Source organism: Leopardus geoffroyi, chromosome B3, assembly GCF_018350155.1.
Source record: "Leopardus geoffroyi isolate Oge1 chromosome B3, O.geoffroyi_Oge1_pat1.0, whole genome shotgun sequence".
Lineage (NCBI taxonomy): Eukaryota > Metazoa > Chordata > Mammalia > Carnivora > Felidae > Leopardus > Leopardus geoffroyi.
This window is the reverse complement of record NC_059337.1, coordinates 11866004-11882601: the sequence shown is the minus strand read 5'-3', so window position 1 is coordinate 11882601 and position 16598 is coordinate 11866004. Positions and strand designations below refer to the sequence as shown.

The window sequence follows — 16598 nt, the reverse complement described above, 5'->3', positions numbered from 1 at the left end:
TATAATATATAACATATCTCTCAAAAGTTTGAGAATTCCTGATGGCTTTCTCTTGGGATAAGCAATCTCCCAGAAACAGTTTTCTCTAACACACAGTAATGAAAGAGCAAAGGTCTGGGACCAGACACATCTCTGTCCCAACCCCAGCTCTGCCACTTTGTAGCTGGCCTGTGGACAAGTGTTAAACTATGAGTCCTTTTCTTCCTCAGTCGGTTAGAAAGAATACCATCCACTATCATGAGGACTATCATGAGGATTACAGGTAATATACCTGTAAAAGGCACCCAGCACAGACAAGCCCTCACACACAACAGGTGCTTTTAAAAAAATTACTCATAATCAAGAAAAGAACTGCTAAACAGAGATCAACTCAAGCCTCTCTGTTCTAAGTTCCCTATGCTCAAGTTAAGGTTGAAAACAGACAAATAATTCTCATTTCTATAGCCCCAGCAAAGTCCATTGTCCTTTCTCATTATTCCTACCTTACTAAGTTATGCAACCTCACCATTTTAAAAGGCTGGGAAACAAACTCTAAGAACTTGATCATTTTTAGTAGTATCTCTCTGTTCAAACAGCAAAAATAATAATATTAACATTCCACAGGGTATTAACTCCATCTTATAATCCATTATAAATAAAATAGTCTTAGAAGTATGAGACAAAGCGAAGAAAAACTTAATACTGCAATCCAACTAAAACAAATCCCCATTCACATACTGCTATTGCTTTCCTTTAATATAGTAAGCATATTTTAAAGAATATGTGAGTTGCATTTTTGTGATACATAAATCTCCCAACAGTGGGGGCACATTACAGTGTCGGAATCATAATGTTACTAAAGACTATAATGGTTTTAGGTCAATTTCCAAAATACATTTATAACACAGATTCTATCCCAATTCTTTTTGTTTACACACCGTATTTCTGCTCATCAGGTCACCTATGTAAACCACTACGTTAATCTCTGGTGCCCAGATTTCAAACTCCCTCTGCCATGAGGTGAGGGTGGATAAAGGGACGACTATAAGAAAGGGGCCATACAGCTGGTGTTGGTGGAACAGGTAGGAGAGGAATGATATGGTCTGGATGGTCTTTCCTAGGCCCATTTCATCAGCAAGGATTACACTGTTACTTCTGCAGGAAGAGAAAAATAAAAACAAAACAAAACAAAACCATTAGTACGTGTACACACACACACACACACACACACACACACACACACACAAACCAGCATGTGCACAAACAGCAAGGACACCAATGACTCCCAATTCACCAAGCAAGGCACTGGTTACCAGCCTCAACTGTATTTCCTTTGTAGTAGAAACTACAAAATAGCAGAAGAACAAGTGATCTAAGTACAATCAAGCTTTGGAAATACTTTAAGAGCTTATTCAGACTATGTTCTTTACCTTGCATTTTGTTCTTTTACATCTACAGAGCTTATTCAGACTATGTTCTTTACCTTGCATTTTGTTCTTTTACATCTACCCCTTGTAACACAGAAGGCAGGTTTTGTTTTATTGGGGTATCCAAGAACATGACCTTGGGCTCCACCATTACAGAAAGCAGGGGGGCAAACTGGCTATCCCAACTGCTGGTGAACCCTACAGCCTGATGGCCACGTGCCTTTGCTCAAATCATCCACCCACTCCACTGCATGCCACTGGGTTGTTTAATGCTACATACACTCCTCCCCAGGCCTATGTGCTGCAGATCTGGAGCTTGTTGTTGTTGTTTAATTTTTTTTTTTTTTTTAACGTTTATTTATTTTTGAGACAGAGAGAGACAGAGCATGAACGGGGGAGGCGCAGAGAGAGAGGGAGACACAGAATCGGAAGCAGGCTCCAGGCTCTGAGCCATCAGCCCAGAGCCTGACGCGGGGCTCGAACTCACGGACCGTGAGATCGTGACCTGAGCTGAAGTCAGACGCTTAACCGACTGAGCCACCCAGGTGCCCCAGAAGCTTGTTTTAAATACAGCACAGTCTACAGCAGAGACAGGCTGCAAATCAGATTTCTGAATCCACCCTACACCTACCAAATCAGAACATCTGGGAAAGGGCTCAAAGAGCTGTACTTTTAACAGACACTTCTGGATATTCTGATGCAGGTGTATTCCTTGGACCACACTTTGAGAAACACTGCTCTAGGAGACAGTCTGCATATTTTAACAGGATACTAACAGGAGAGGATTGTTCAGCTAGAAGAAAAACACTTGAAGAGATGGCCAGAGGAGGAAAGTATGTTCAGGAAATAGAAAACAGCCCTTTTGGCAGGGAATTAGAAATATATACATGGCAAAAGGCTGCAAACATTAAGAGTTTCTAGAAAAATCAGGCCATTAAAGGTTTATACATGTATAACAAATGTTTAATCAATAACCCAGAAAGAACTAAAAACAATAGACAAATTACAAAGAACTGAATGGATTAGAAATACAAGACATTTAATTTACCAAGAGACTGAATTTTTAAAAATACATTCCGTGTTCCACAGAATGGCTAGTTTTATGGGAAAAGAAAAGGACAAAGGCAAATATACTGGGGCAGGGGAGAAGGAAGAGGCCATACCTCTCTATAAATCTAAATCTAAATCTAAATCTCTATAATCTAAATCTCTATAATTTATGCACTATTCAGATATGTTATATTCCTTTCTATAATTTCCCTCCTATTTCTCTCACCTTTCCACGCTAGTATGGAGGGAACAGGATTTTCTCCAACATTTCCTCTCCCTAACAAACTGCCATTGTTCATACACTGAAAGAGATTTGAATGGATTTCCCTGTTTTTCTAAAACTAGGCCAAAACAGCATATTACTTAATGTAAGGTTCCTGTGACTAGGGCCTAACAACTGTTTGGGTCCTCTTCAGCACACGGTGTGACAGTGATGTTCGTGACATGACTGCACATGACATCTTTGTGGCTAAGACCCTTCAAGTACAAAATGACAGGGTTGGATCCCACAACCTCTTGAGGTTCCACCTAGCTTTAGAACTATCTTCTAGGAAGATGAGATCTCCCTGTTCTCTGAAACAAAACCAGTTTTTATGCAATTTAGAATAGTTCTATCAGACTTACATCCTTAGTCACACAAACTGAAGCTCACCAAGGGCTCTAATGTTCATAACTGAATGCTAGATGCTGTATTAGATTTTACAGGACAAAGAATATAGGTAGTTTCATTGGGAAGCAGGCATTCTAAATGTACCTCTAACCAGAAACCACTTTTTGGCACTGAGAAAACCAGTTCACATGGTTTCATTTCCAGGCTGCAGTTCAATTCGGAAACAAGAATTTTTGCCTTACTGTAAAACACTGAAACACTTAAGAATTGCATGTGGGGGAAGGAGTTTGTAGGTAAGCATGAAAGATCCTTCCCACACTGTATGCCCTGGGAGGACAGGGAAACTAGGTCTGTCTTGGTTCACGGTTCAAACTGTCCAGGCCTAGATGGGGCCTGACACATAGTAATCAGAGACTACTTAGATTTGCACCTGATCTGATGAATAACATCCATGAGTACTGCCTTCAAGCACCTTTAAACCTCAAATGCTTTCATTGTCACACCTTTCCTTTTCAAAATTAAGGTGGTTTTGTTACAAAAAGTAAGGACAATTTTATAGGTTCAACCATCAGAGACCTTCCTCTACATGGGATAGCATGTACAGCAACCTTAGGAGGGAGGGGGGTGTTTCACACTATTCTTCAGCACTACCACGAGAAATGAAGGGAAAGGTTTCCCTGGCCTAGAAGGAAAATGAATGGAAAACAGACATCTTCTTTCTTCCGGAGAAAAACGACTTCCACATCACAGATGCGGGCAAAAAACTTGCTACTTACATTCACACTCATAAACAACATGTTATGACATAGGTTTCTGGCTAGGACAAATTATCCCCTAATAACTAATTAACAAAGTATTCTTTACTTCAGATTAAAATGGTATTACACATACATATGAACTCCTACAAAAGCCTTCTCTCAATCATATATTTTTGTTTCTATAATACACAACAGAAATAATTATTTGCACTTAAAAATAAAGAAGCCAAAAACGGTACAGAGAATTTCAAACCTATTTTCTACCTACTTGCACCAGGAATGAGCAAGCCAGTTGAGACCTTCTAGCTGATAATCACGAAGCTCCAGATTCTCCCCTCCTAAATATGCTGGCTGTTTCTTTAAAGCCACAAATCGTGGTCTCTGCTTCAAGGCCTGAAAGACAAAAAAATTCACAAAGCCCACGTCTGAAAAAGACTTTCTTCCTGTTCCCATGTTAAAATGCTATCTATGATTTATGTGCTCTGAACTAAAGCACAGAAGTTTAAATTTCACATCTGAATCGCCAACCTCACCTACCCCACCGCACCCACACCTCCTTTCATTGAGGTCTGTACTCCCAAAGCCAGATGTATCCTGAAATAGTCTTTGGTTAACATGCTCCTGTCCTGAAGTCAGTCTGTGAACATCCTTACACAGCACTAATTTTACATCATCTCTATCATATGGCAGGGAGTGCTCCATTTTCATCTTTATAATCTCATTCTAAACAGTACAAAACAAGACCACTGGGGAAGTCTGTATAAGCGAAACACAGCAGAAGGTCACCATGAGAACATCTGCAAATTCCAAAATGCCAACCCCCTGACCTTGAACCCCCCCAAGTGTGTGAGTTTGGTTTTCTAAAGGAAAGGATGTGAAGAACATCAGTCTAGTAAGGTCATGTCTCTATGCTTTGCACAGTACAAAATGTGGATTCTGTGACTAAATCCATTTGGGAAACAATGTAATACAAGTTACATAAATTTCATTACTGTGACTTTTCAAAGTCTAAAACGCTTGTCCATATTGTGAATTTACAGAAAAACTTCATTTAGGAATGCTTCCCAAAGTTCTTTGGCCACAAAGTCTTTTCATAGCGAGCATTTCTCTGAAAATTAGGGCTCTATGGAATCAGCACCCTATTACATGATGTATCGCCCTTGCAGTGTACTTGGTTAAGGTGATTACTGACCATCTCACCTCTCCTCTGTGAGCACCCAGCAGTGAACAGAATCTGAATCCTCACACTCAGCCACCGAGCCCCACGTCCACTTCTGCCATGGCTCCCCCAGAGCTTCCTCCCCTCCAATCCTTGCATCCCACAGTGACTTCCCTTGTCCGCACACTGTGGTTCCCTCACGGATTTCCAGGGCATGTTTCTGGCTGGACCTTCTGGCTTTCGTAACTACACACTGCCATTACATGAAGTTTTCCGAATACAACACTGTTTCCATCATGCTGCTCTCTCTCAGGGAGGTAGGCATGTCCATACCCACCAGATAAAGCCAGCATTACCCTCCAAGGTATTCAAGACACGCACACTTGGACCTAAGTGCACTTGCCAATAACACCTTCCTCTCTTCCAGCCCCAAGACCATCTTTCTCCTGATGGGTCCTGATTGCCCCTCGGGGAGGGCAATAACCTGGGCCCCCTTCCATCTGTCCATCCAGCACCAACCCATTCTTCAAGAACCAGGGCAATTCAAGTAGTGCAATCTCTTTAACCCTTAAAACCTCCTCATGGACTACTGGAGCTCAGTGACTCCTGCCTCTGTACTTCTCTGACCACAGTTCGTTTTTACACTCACTGCCCCCTCAAATACACACTGCATTCCACAGATGGAGGTCTGGTGCCATGAACTGGACGTCAACTCCTCAGAGACAGAGCCCATGTCTTACACAGACTTCTTCTGCCAAGGACCCAAGCACACCATTTTACATGTGGAATGAATTCCAAAAAAGGGAAAGGATTTATGCAAACAATCAAGCAAATAAAAAGCCTATATGTTTGGTTTCTAACTTAGAATTCAGAGCTTCTCCCCTTTCCCATCACATTTCTTTATTTTATTTAAGTTTATTTATTTTGAGAGAGAGAGAGAGAGAGAATGTATGAGCTGGGGTGATTGAGGGGCAGAGACAGGGAGAGAGAGAAAATCCCAAATAGGCTCCGTGCTATCAGCGCGGAGCCTGACACAGGGCTTGGACTCACAAACTATGAGATCATGACCTGAGCTGAAATCAGATGCTCAACCAACTGAACCACCAGTCGCTCAACCATCAGTCACTCAACCGAATGAACCACCCAGGTGCCCCACCATACAATGTCACGTCTCTTTAAAGTGCTTAAATTCTTTCAAATATTCTGCACAATATCTCTAATTAGACATATCCAGTTCCGTGAATTTTAAGATTAAAGAGGTCAGCGAAGCCATTATACAATTCATCTTCTTCTGTTTTAATATTTTCCTTTGATGTCAAGGTTAATTCATCTTTCACATCAAAATGGGAATTATCATTTACTTTTGTACATTTTCTCTTCCCAATATCTATGTGATCAACCCTTCCCACCAATACATCTTTCCCCCAAAAAACCAAAAGCCAGCCATCACCACACCTTGCATTCTCTCGTCGGGATGGTTTTTGAGTTGTTCCGACTATGGAAGCTGTCAATACAGCTCTGGAACTTCTTTCCAATCAAAGCTTCATCTTCCCAGCTGCACTCTGAATAGGGCAGTCCCATCCATTTGCATAGATATTCAGGTTCATTTGAAGGTGCCGGCTTCCGACTGTGAGCTGTTTGGTATACAAAAATTAGTAGATTAGCAACTGTCAACCAAAGAAGGGGAGTGTCACTGTTTTACACATAACCATTGAAACACCAAGTGGCAAAACTAAATACACTGCAAAACCCGAACTGCTCTTAGATACTCACTAACATTTTGTTAACCAAATCTTTTGCTTACCTGGAAAATCTGATTGACCCAATGTAGATTTGCTTGTCTTCACGGCTACACAAAAGGAAAATATGACAGAAAAGTTATCACTATAATCAAGGAAAGAATGACATTTTAGGTCCTATGAATAAGAATACAAATATACTCTATAATCTGACATCATTTAAAAAAAAAAAAAAAAAAAAGGAACACCGGTCTTGCTCTCACAGCCCTGAGTAGCTACAACCCCATTTATGTTCCCCTTTACAACAAAACTCCCCAGGAGAGTTGTTTTTACTCACGGTGTCCCCCTCATTCTCTCTTGAAGCCACCCCAATCAGGCCTCATCCCCACCACTCCACAGATCCTGAACCAGCCCAAGTTCAAGGATCAAGTCTCAGTCCTCCTTCCCCCCAGAGCATCATGCTCTCAGCCCCCCTCCTCTCTCACCAGACTTTATTTCTCTTCTCCTGTGGCTTCTCCGTAACTTCCAAAACCTGGAATGCTCTCAAACTTCCTAGTCTCACGAGGTATACTATTTCTGATAATCTCAGTAAATCTTAGGCTTTAAATACTATCTACATACTGATAAATTCCCAAATATAAATCTCCAGCGCAGACTGAGAGTTCTAAACTCCAAGCTCACATATGCTACATACAACCTTCACGATACTCCCCAATTAGTCAACCAAGAAGAATAGCAAACTTACAAATATCAAACCCAGCTCTTGATTTCCACTCCAAGCCAGTTCTTCCCTTAGCCTTTCCATTTCAGTAAATGGTACCTCTGTTCTCCTATTTGCCTGGGTCATAAGTCTTGGCATCGTACTTGACACCGCCTTCTCTCATCTCCCACGTCCAAATTTACCAGCAAATCTTGTTAACTCTTCCTTCAAAATCAATCTAGATAGCCATGTATTCTCTTGCCTTTTTTCCCCTACATCTATTCTCTACAAGTAAATCTACAAAATGCATTTTTAAATTTACAATATCCCAAAACCAAAAGCCATTATTTGCGGAGCTCAAACACTGCTAAAATAATTTTCCATGTGCTCACCGATTATTCTTTCGACTATCTGATACTGTTTGTTCAACTCTGAGGCCAGCTCTTGTTGGCAGTTGAAATATTCCACATCTTCAGGAGAGACTTTTCCTAACCTAGACAGAAGAAAAGAAAAACATATTCCAATTAGATTTGGGAGATCCATACAAATCTATCAAAACAAAGTCTAAGAAGAGCAAAGGAAACTGAGCCTTTACTTACATCTGTCCCTTTAGCAACCTTTACTAGTAATTAAGCCAGAGATTTTATAAAAAACATATACTTTTAGGAAATCTTAGACTCATAAAACATACCAGTTGTTCCTTCTTTATAAAGAAACCTAAAAATAATTACTTTGTGTAATAAATTCCAATATCTAAACAGAATAGGACCATAAAACTGTCTCCCAGATTTAAAAGGAAACATGCCTTTTTCATATAGGTATGTGCTTTGGGAGAGATTAAATGTAGCTTTTACACAAAGCTAGTTATTCTTTGGACTAAAATTCTATAGAAGGACAATACTGGCAAGCTGAAATGAACTATTACTGTACTTGCGAGGATTTTAAATTTGTAATTGCTTTACAACCGACCCCGTTCTTAGGGATACCTAAAGGAAAAATAAGTGATTTACTGAAGGAGCACATCGTGCACAGTAGTAAAATGGGAATTAGAACCCATCTGGCCCTATTTCTAACACAAAATAACCTGATCACATTACACTGGCAGGTGGGTCTTCAGGGTTGAACCTGATACCTCTAATTAGTCAGTTTAGGTCTGTGGGTGCTATAGACCCACATATTTCTCATATGCAACTTAACCACGTTCAAAGTTGTAAGTAAATTAAACTAAAAACAATGGTCTATCAGAGCTTCAGGAGTTCATCTGTTTCAGTCACATCATTTCTGCAAATTGTGAAAACTGAGATTAGTGGTAAGTGTACTGTAACCCAGACAGTTCTGGAATATTAACTCCTGACATCTAAGCCACCCCAGCGTAATCACAGGAAAATGACAGCGTGCCTAAGACTTAGCTCTGGATTCGGGCTGCCAGAACTCCAATCCTGGGACCTCCCGGAAAAGTTGCCTTGTGCCTCACTCTCCCTATCCACAAAATGTGTACAATGGTACAAATCTCATGGGCTTATCATGAGGATAAAAAACACTGGGTGTGCAAAATGCTCCATAAGCTACTTATTATTATTATCAAACTCTGCAAAATTGGTGGCCATATACAAAAACATATATATATAGTGTCTTCAGGTCACAATTTTATAAAATGGAATTGTGACCAGCTCGGTGTTCAGATAATTAAGGCAAAATCTGAGTTCCTAGACAGCTATGTGCTCCACACATTCTTTAAAAACCTTCCTTCCCTCAAGGCTGCAAATATACCATTGCTTGAAAAATGTACCATTGCTTGATTTCATCCTCTTTCTTCTTGAAGTTCTCTAATTTTTTTAGACCCTTCACTTTCTGCTGTTGTAAGGATTCTTCACTCTCCCATGTGCTGTGGATGTAAGACCAACCCTTCCACTTGATGAGGTACTGGACTTCACCCTCATCCTTTTCAGTGTCAAAGTCGCCACTTGGGTCTCCATTAGCTTCAATCGCATATACAGTAGTAGAAGCTCCCGTAGCTGCAAAAGGATTCAGGTAAACATTTAAAAGTATATTAAATCAGACCCTGAAAAGGCTTCCTGAGTACACATTCAGCTAAAGAATCTCTTTTTGGAGGAAGCATCAAAATCCTGTTGACTGAAAAATAAGCAGAAATTCACAAACAATACAGGATGAACAAGATTCGTAATTTCAAATATTGTCAAAACGCAAACCCAATTTCTACACTTTAAAATGTTTTCCAAAATATGTTGGTGAAATCAAAGAAATCCTTGTGTCTAAACACAAGAGAAATGGAAGAGCAACACCCTTCTGGTTTGGTCCCTACTAACTCAGAAAACAAATCTGTCTCTCCAAGAATACTAAGAAATAGGGGTGCCTGGGTGGCTCAGTCAGTTGAGTGTCCAACTTCGACTCAGGCCATGATCTCATGGCTCATGAGTTCAAACCCCATGTCGGGCTCTGTGCTGACAGCTCAGAGCCTGGAGCCTACATCGGATTCTGTGTTTCCCTCTCTCTCTGTTCCTCCCCTGCTCGCATTCTGTCTCTGTCTCTCAAAAATGAATAAACATTTAAAAAAAAAAAAAAAGAAGAAAGAAAGAAAGAAAGATCCCCCCACCATCCCACACCAATTACCCATCCACCCAAAGTTCTGTGTTAACTCTTAACCAAAAGTGAGGCTGGATGGAAACAAAAAAGAAAAAAGAATTAAGCAGTATTTTGATATTTTCTATATGGAAAGGTTAAAGAAACTACGTTATAAGACACCTCAAGTTAGATATAAAAAAATTTTCATTCCCTATCACCCAGGAGATTCAGAAACACCTAATTAAAGGTAAATTTGTTTCAGGTTTATAAACCAGAATATCTTTGACATCACTGCTTTTTAAGCTATAAACACATCTTAAGTTTCAAGTCTCAAAGACATATCGGACACATCCCTACATCCTCTGCAATGAAACATGACATTATGCCAGAACAACTTCCACATTTCACGACCACTGTGAGCATGGACTGAAATTCTTCATTTGAGAGCTGAAATACAGAAGATTTCAGTAAGAAATCAGTAAGAAATACAGTAAGACATAATTTGCTCCCCACAGAGACATACCTCCTTTCTTTCCCAGCCTTGAGTCTAAGACCTTCTCAATAGTTTCACTGTTGTCCTGCTGTTCATCGGCTCCTTCTCCGGTCATTTCGATGAGGTCGTCAGAGTCGGTCTCAAAGTCGTCATCTTCCTTATAGCTGCGTGAGAAATAGTGCTGGATAAATGAAAGGCTACCTTTCCAGAATTAAAGACCAAATACAATGACGTTCAAAAACCATATCCTTTTGGCTCCAGCATGTTGTTTTAAGATCAGCCACAGATGAAGTGGGCTCAAAGTACCTGTTTTCTCCTACTTAAGTATTAATGCATGTTCATGGAGAACTGTAGGAAGGCTTACAGTTCAAAATAAAAACAGACTACTGTTTGTAGTGATTTGTGTAAGCAAGATAGAGAAAACTACACGGACATGCCTATGCTTTTGTTTTTCAACAGGAGGTTACTATGTAAACAAGGAGACTACAAAGAAAACATATACTGAATGAAAAAACACCTACTGTTTCATTAAGCAAAAAGGAAACACTATTTCTAAGATGAAATGTTTCAACCCTGTATTTTGTCTGATAACAAGAATATGAAATTTAAGTATCCTCAAACTGTTGAAAACTTCAACAAACATACTTCCTGGTAATGAAATATCAAAATGTAACCTTTCACAATGTAACCTTTCACCTAATATAAACAACAAATGGTTTGGGAGTCACACAAGAGAAAAACACAATCCTGGATGCACAAGAGCTGCAGGAGGAAAACGTACACTTTGGCATATTCAGCACATTGTCCAAGCTTTGGAATCATTAACTAGACACACTGGACAGGTTAATATCTCCAGGACTTAGTTTCACTATCTCTCAGTAGACCAAAAGAAACCTGTGTATCCTCTGAAAGAAAATGAAATATCCTTGGACTCATATAAAGTAAAATACTGATGTCTGCATGTTTCTATTCCTTTATTTCATTTTCTATTAATGCTCCATATCCTATTAGTAAGCTTAATAAAATTACACCCAAATACCAGTACATAAAGTGATCCTCAGAAGAATCTGTCTGATTGAAAGAGCAATTTAGAAGTGAGAATATAATCCAAACATCTTTCCTTAAAAAGGGTGACAGTTATCACTGACGAACCCACCTCAATAGAACATCAACTTGAAGTGCTTTTCTTTACAGGAATGAAGGCCAGAAATGAACCACTGCTATTCCTTCCATATTCCCACTGGCCAACATCATTCTTTTTTGCAAGAAATTTCTAAACACAACCTCAGGACACGGGTCATTATTTATGCCTATCAAAATCCAAAATTTTGCAAAATCCTGGTGGCACCTGGGTGGCTCAGTCAGTTAAGCATCGGACTCTTGGTTTTGGCTCAGGCCATGATCTCAGTTTGTGGGTATGAGCTCCACAATGGGCTCCACACTTACGGCACAGGGCCTTCCTGGGCTTCTGTCTCTCTGCCCCCTCCCCCGCCACCACCAACTCATGCTCTCAAGTGTGTGCACACGAGCACTCTCTCTCTCTCTGTGTCAAAATAAACTTAAAAAAAAAATGCAAAATCGTGGACTCACCTGAACCAAGTTCTACCCAACTATCACCCTCACGCCAATGAAACACTTCTGGGGCACAACCTACCTAACATTTTTAGCTGCTCTGCGACGAGTCTGCCTTTTAGGAGCTTCATCATCTTCATCATCGTCATCAGAAGAATCTTGCCTTTTTCTCTTTCCACGCTGAGTCTTAGGTTGCTTTTTAACACGAGGTTTGGGCACTGTTCTAAAATGAGAAGAGAAAAAATGGCAAAGTTTTTACTCTATCACTTGGTGTCTATTTCAAATCTATAATTTCCCAGAGCCACAATACATATATAGGATTAACCTGGGGAATGTCAGAAATGTATATTCCTGAGTCCCATTTGCTAAGATTCTAATCAACTAGAAATCTGCATTTTCAACACAAAAGTAATTGTAATACTGATAATCCTCAAACACATATAGGAGATTCAGTGAATTCTGAGGCAATGGTTCTCAACTACTCCTCAGGGTTACCTGACATAAAAATATACATGCAACATGTTACTGATGGTACTTCTTTGGCAGACAACTTGGAAATATCTATCAAACTTAGAAATGTCAACATTTTTCATTTCTGGGAGTTGATCTTACAGATATACACTGATACAGGCACAATAAGGTATTCACTGTAGTATTATTTGCAATTAACAAAAGACTAGGAAAACTCTAAATCTTCATCAACTTGGAATCAGTTCACTCAACAGAATAACTAGGTAGGCATTAAAAAAACAAAAAACAAGAAACTTTTCCATGTACTGATATGAAAAGATTTCCAAGATAACTAAAGAAAAACGCAGGGGTGCCTGGGTGGCTCAGTCAGTTAAGCATCCAACTTTGGCTCAGGTCATGATCTCACGGTTTGTGAGTTCGAGCCTCGCATCGGGCTCTGTGCTAACGGCTCAGACCCTGGAGCTTGCTTCAGATTCTGTGTCTCCCCCTCTCACTACCCCTCCCCTGCTCACATTCTGTGTCTCTCTGTCTCTCAATAATAAATAAATGTTAAAATATATATATATATTTTTTTAAATGCAGAACAAGATGCATGAAATGCTATCTGCATAAAAGGAGCAAAAGACAAAAAACTACACGCATATTTGTGTGACATGTACAAAATATATCTGGAAGACTACCTGAGAAACCACACCCTGCCACACAGACTAAGGAGATGGCCACCCAAGGGAACTCACACACAGCCAGGACTGAGAACCACAGCCTAGGCACTCCCGTAAGGAAATCCCGAAATACTCTACCAGTGGTAAAAAGGTGAAAACAGGAGAAAGAGACAGATGGAAACTCACAATCTTATCTGTTTCTCTCACACCTTCCATAAGCAACACTACAGAGAGATGATCAGGGTAAATGACAGGTAAACTCTAGAAGAAAAAGCTGAAGTGGCTTTCCAGTCCTGTGACCAAACTAAGTTGACAAATTTCCCTGCCAGCGTGGTGGGCCAGTGTAGTGTCCTAAATCAGAGGTAGGCAAATGTTGGCTGCAAAAGTCCAGAGCACAAATACTGTTGGCTTTCCCAGACAAGACGCAAAACTGAGGCCACTATGCAGGCACTTACTTAACAAGAAAAAATAAATTTTCACGTAATTTTTACTGACAAAACTCAAAATGAAATAATAATCACAGGATTTATGGGATACACATCTAATGATAAGAACTGAATTCTTTTTGAAGGGATAACATTTCACTGAACTGAGGTTTAAATTTAGTGTTGCCTATCATCAAACTATAAATGTTTATCTCTAAATGCTATACTTAGCTCACAGGCCATCCAGAAATAGGTGATTGAGTGGGATGTGGCCCAAAGGCAACAGCCTGTCAACCCCCATCCTAAGCAATACTGCAAGGAGGAAAATTCCCCTGAGATCTCTGCCTCCTGCCCTCCTTTCCCCAACATGAGTACCTTACATTGCCAGCCAGCTAATGAAATTACCAAAGTTTCAGGGCACCTGGGTGGCTCAGATCACTTAAGCAATCCAACTCTTGATTTTGTCTCAGGTCATGGTCTCATGGTTTGTGAGATCAAGCCCCACATCAGGCTCTGTGCTGACAGCACGGAGCCTGCTTGGAATTTTCTCTCTCCCTCCTTCTCTGGCCATCGCCCCACCTCTCAAAACAAATAAACATTTTTTTTTTTTTTTTAATTACCAAAGTTCCCTGCGACCTCGGCCTACTTCTTTCCCTGCACAATCAGATTCTCTGCTTAATGTCAGATTCTAAGAACAAGGTAAGAAACAGTGAAGCATGCTTTCAACCAAACAGTGTTTTAAACTTAGGAATTAGTTCTTCCCCCAAAAAGCCTGCATACTACTCCAATACACAGGGAGCTTTTTTTAAAAGCAGAAGATACGTTCACCCCTCATAACTAGTAAGTCGGGGAGTAAGAAACAGAAGCTTCGCTCTACATGACACACCATGCAAACACCCACAGTCAAATGCAAGCATCCTCATCACCTAATCACTTGCTAACGAGGAAGCCTAGCAAGAAGTGAGCCCGAGACTTCCAAAGCCCCGAATCACAGCACACCGTAGGCCGTCATTCTACCACTGTACCATCCTTCTCAAACTAACACAAACTAAGCTCCACCAGAAGCAGAGATGTTCAAGCAAACACTGCACCTTCTGGGGACAGGTCTTCTGGCTTTCACTTTTTTCTGCTCTGGTTCGCTCTCTGCACTGGTGCCTTGTTCCTGTTCATCTTCTGAGGGCTCCCGTTTCCATTTTTCTCTGTGATCAAAAGCAAAGCAAAATGATTTTTTTCTAAATGAACTCCTCAGGATTGTTTAGTTTGAAGAATCTGACAAAACCAATTTCAATAGGATTCTCCAAAAGGCAGAACATGTATATTTTAGGTATTATGGCTAAAAAAGGTTTATTCTAGCTCTATTTAAACTCTGGCTATGTTCCTTCCTAGACTGTGTAATATCTATGCCTATTTTTTCTCTGGTGACAAAAATAAATGAAAATGGAAATGAAGAAAGTATTTTTTAAACTATTCTGGAAAAAAAAAAAAGCTGTTAAATCTCTTCTACTCTATTTTTATTTACCACTACCATTGAACAGATTGAAGTCGTAATATATACTAGACCAGTGGTTCTCAAATGTAAGATGATCAGAACCACCTGAAGAACTTGTTAAAACAAATTTCTGGACGAGTGCCACAGTTTCTGATTTAGCAGGTCTAATATGAAGCCTAAAAATGTTTATCTTAACAAATTCACAGATGATGTGAATCTTAATAAATTCTAATACTGGTTAGAAACTTCTTTTAAAACTACTATAATACTAGACATGCTAACATCTTTAAAATATATTCGATAAAAGTCTCTAAAATTATTTTTCAGTGATAAACCTACCACTTAGTAAATAATCTATTCAGCCAAAGATGTAGTTCTTAATAATTATTAGATACAGTAGGTGTTCCTTTGCTCCTTGAGATCTTAGAAGGCTTTAAAGAGCCGTACCTTATAGCTCTCTCCTACCACCCCAAAGAGTTTTTGAGGTTTAAAGACCAAATGTGGGACTTAGCTCATTTCTAGGGAAAAAGGAGAGAACACATAATAGTCACTGAGCATGAAATATCTAGGAAAAAAAAAAAAACTCACAGGCAAGTATCTGAGGTTTTATAAAACAACTACCACTGTGCCTCTGGGTCTATGCATAGGAAATAAGATTATGCTGAAGACAACTGTCACAGAATCAAAGTCAAGTCAATATTCTTCATGGGAGAACAGGTCAAAGAAATAGCAGGATCTTATTGCAAGAAGGTGGCTTATCTACAGATTCCTAAGAATCTTCCTAAAAAGTCCAGGAACCACCCTACTTTAGGAAGCATGAAAAGGCAGTACAGCACTTTTATGTACATTACTCAAGTTCTACTAGCACTGTTGGTTTCATATCGGTTTCCCTTAGAGTAAGTGACTGCTTCTACGAGGCAGGGCCACTTGTCTTCATCTTTATACCAGAGTTCAGCACAAAGGCAAGCAAATGGAGCTACTTCTTTGTTGAGGAAAGAAATAATTAAAGAATGAACCCTATCAGCCTAACAAACAGGTAGGGTACTTTTCTTTTGGACACAGACTGCTGAGACACTAAGGCCTATTAATATTGCATAATATCCTTGCAGGTCCCTTTTTAAACAAAGAATTCCTTATATCTAACTAAACTCTAGGCATGTTAGTCCCCCTCCCTAGAACCTAGCACAACAAATGTTTGCTAAGGAACCAAACGAATAGATGGGGACGGCCAGGAAGGAAGAAAGAAGATGTCTCCAGGCACTAGAAGATTGGCACATGAGACTGCAGTCTCCTTTGGGAGAACAGTTTGGCTCTCAGAAGGGACACACATAGTCAAACTGGAGAGAAGTGGTTTCACAGTTAACAAGCTTGAAAGAACATGAGCAATTACGATGTGAGGGAGAGCAGATCAGATGAGAAAGATGCACAAATATTAGTTGTAATTTACGGAACTCCACAGGAATTAAGAATCTAAATCAGGG

The 16598-nt window shown here is 39.9% G+C and overlaps 1 protein-coding gene across 7 annotated transcripts in view; it reads right to left on the bottom strand.

The window, feature by feature from the left end:
* Positions 1 to 16598, bottom strand: part of CHD2 (chromodomain helicase DNA binding protein 2) — a 123228-nt gene that overhangs the window by 73510 nt on the left and 33120 nt on the right. For 4 of the 7 annotated variants that reach the window (XR_006704419.1, XM_045448733.1, XM_045448732.1 and 1 more), the window contains exons 6-14: positions 14720 to 14827; positions 12153 to 12293; positions 10529 to 10662; positions 9212 to 9437; positions 7815 to 7915; positions 6788 to 6832; positions 6439 to 6617; positions 4093 to 4217; positions 918 to 1134 (exon numbers count right to left, since the gene is read on the bottom strand). Coding sequence is in view for 6 of the 7 variants with exons in the window: in XM_045448733.1 (XP_045304689.1) it covers positions 918 to 1134; positions 4093 to 4217; positions 6439 to 6617; positions 6788 to 6832; positions 7815 to 7915; positions 9212 to 9437; positions 10529 to 10662; positions 12153 to 12293; positions 14720 to 14827 (1276 nt within the window). In the remaining variant the exon portion in view is untranslated. Of the gene's footprint in view, positions 1 to 917; positions 1135 to 4088; positions 4218 to 6438; positions 6618 to 6787; positions 6833 to 7814; positions 7916 to 9211; positions 9438 to 10528; positions 10663 to 12152; positions 12294 to 14719; positions 14828 to 16598 lie in introns of those variants that run through there. The other 3 variants (XM_045448736.1, XM_045448734.1, XM_045448737.1) reach the window with 2 other exon arrangements.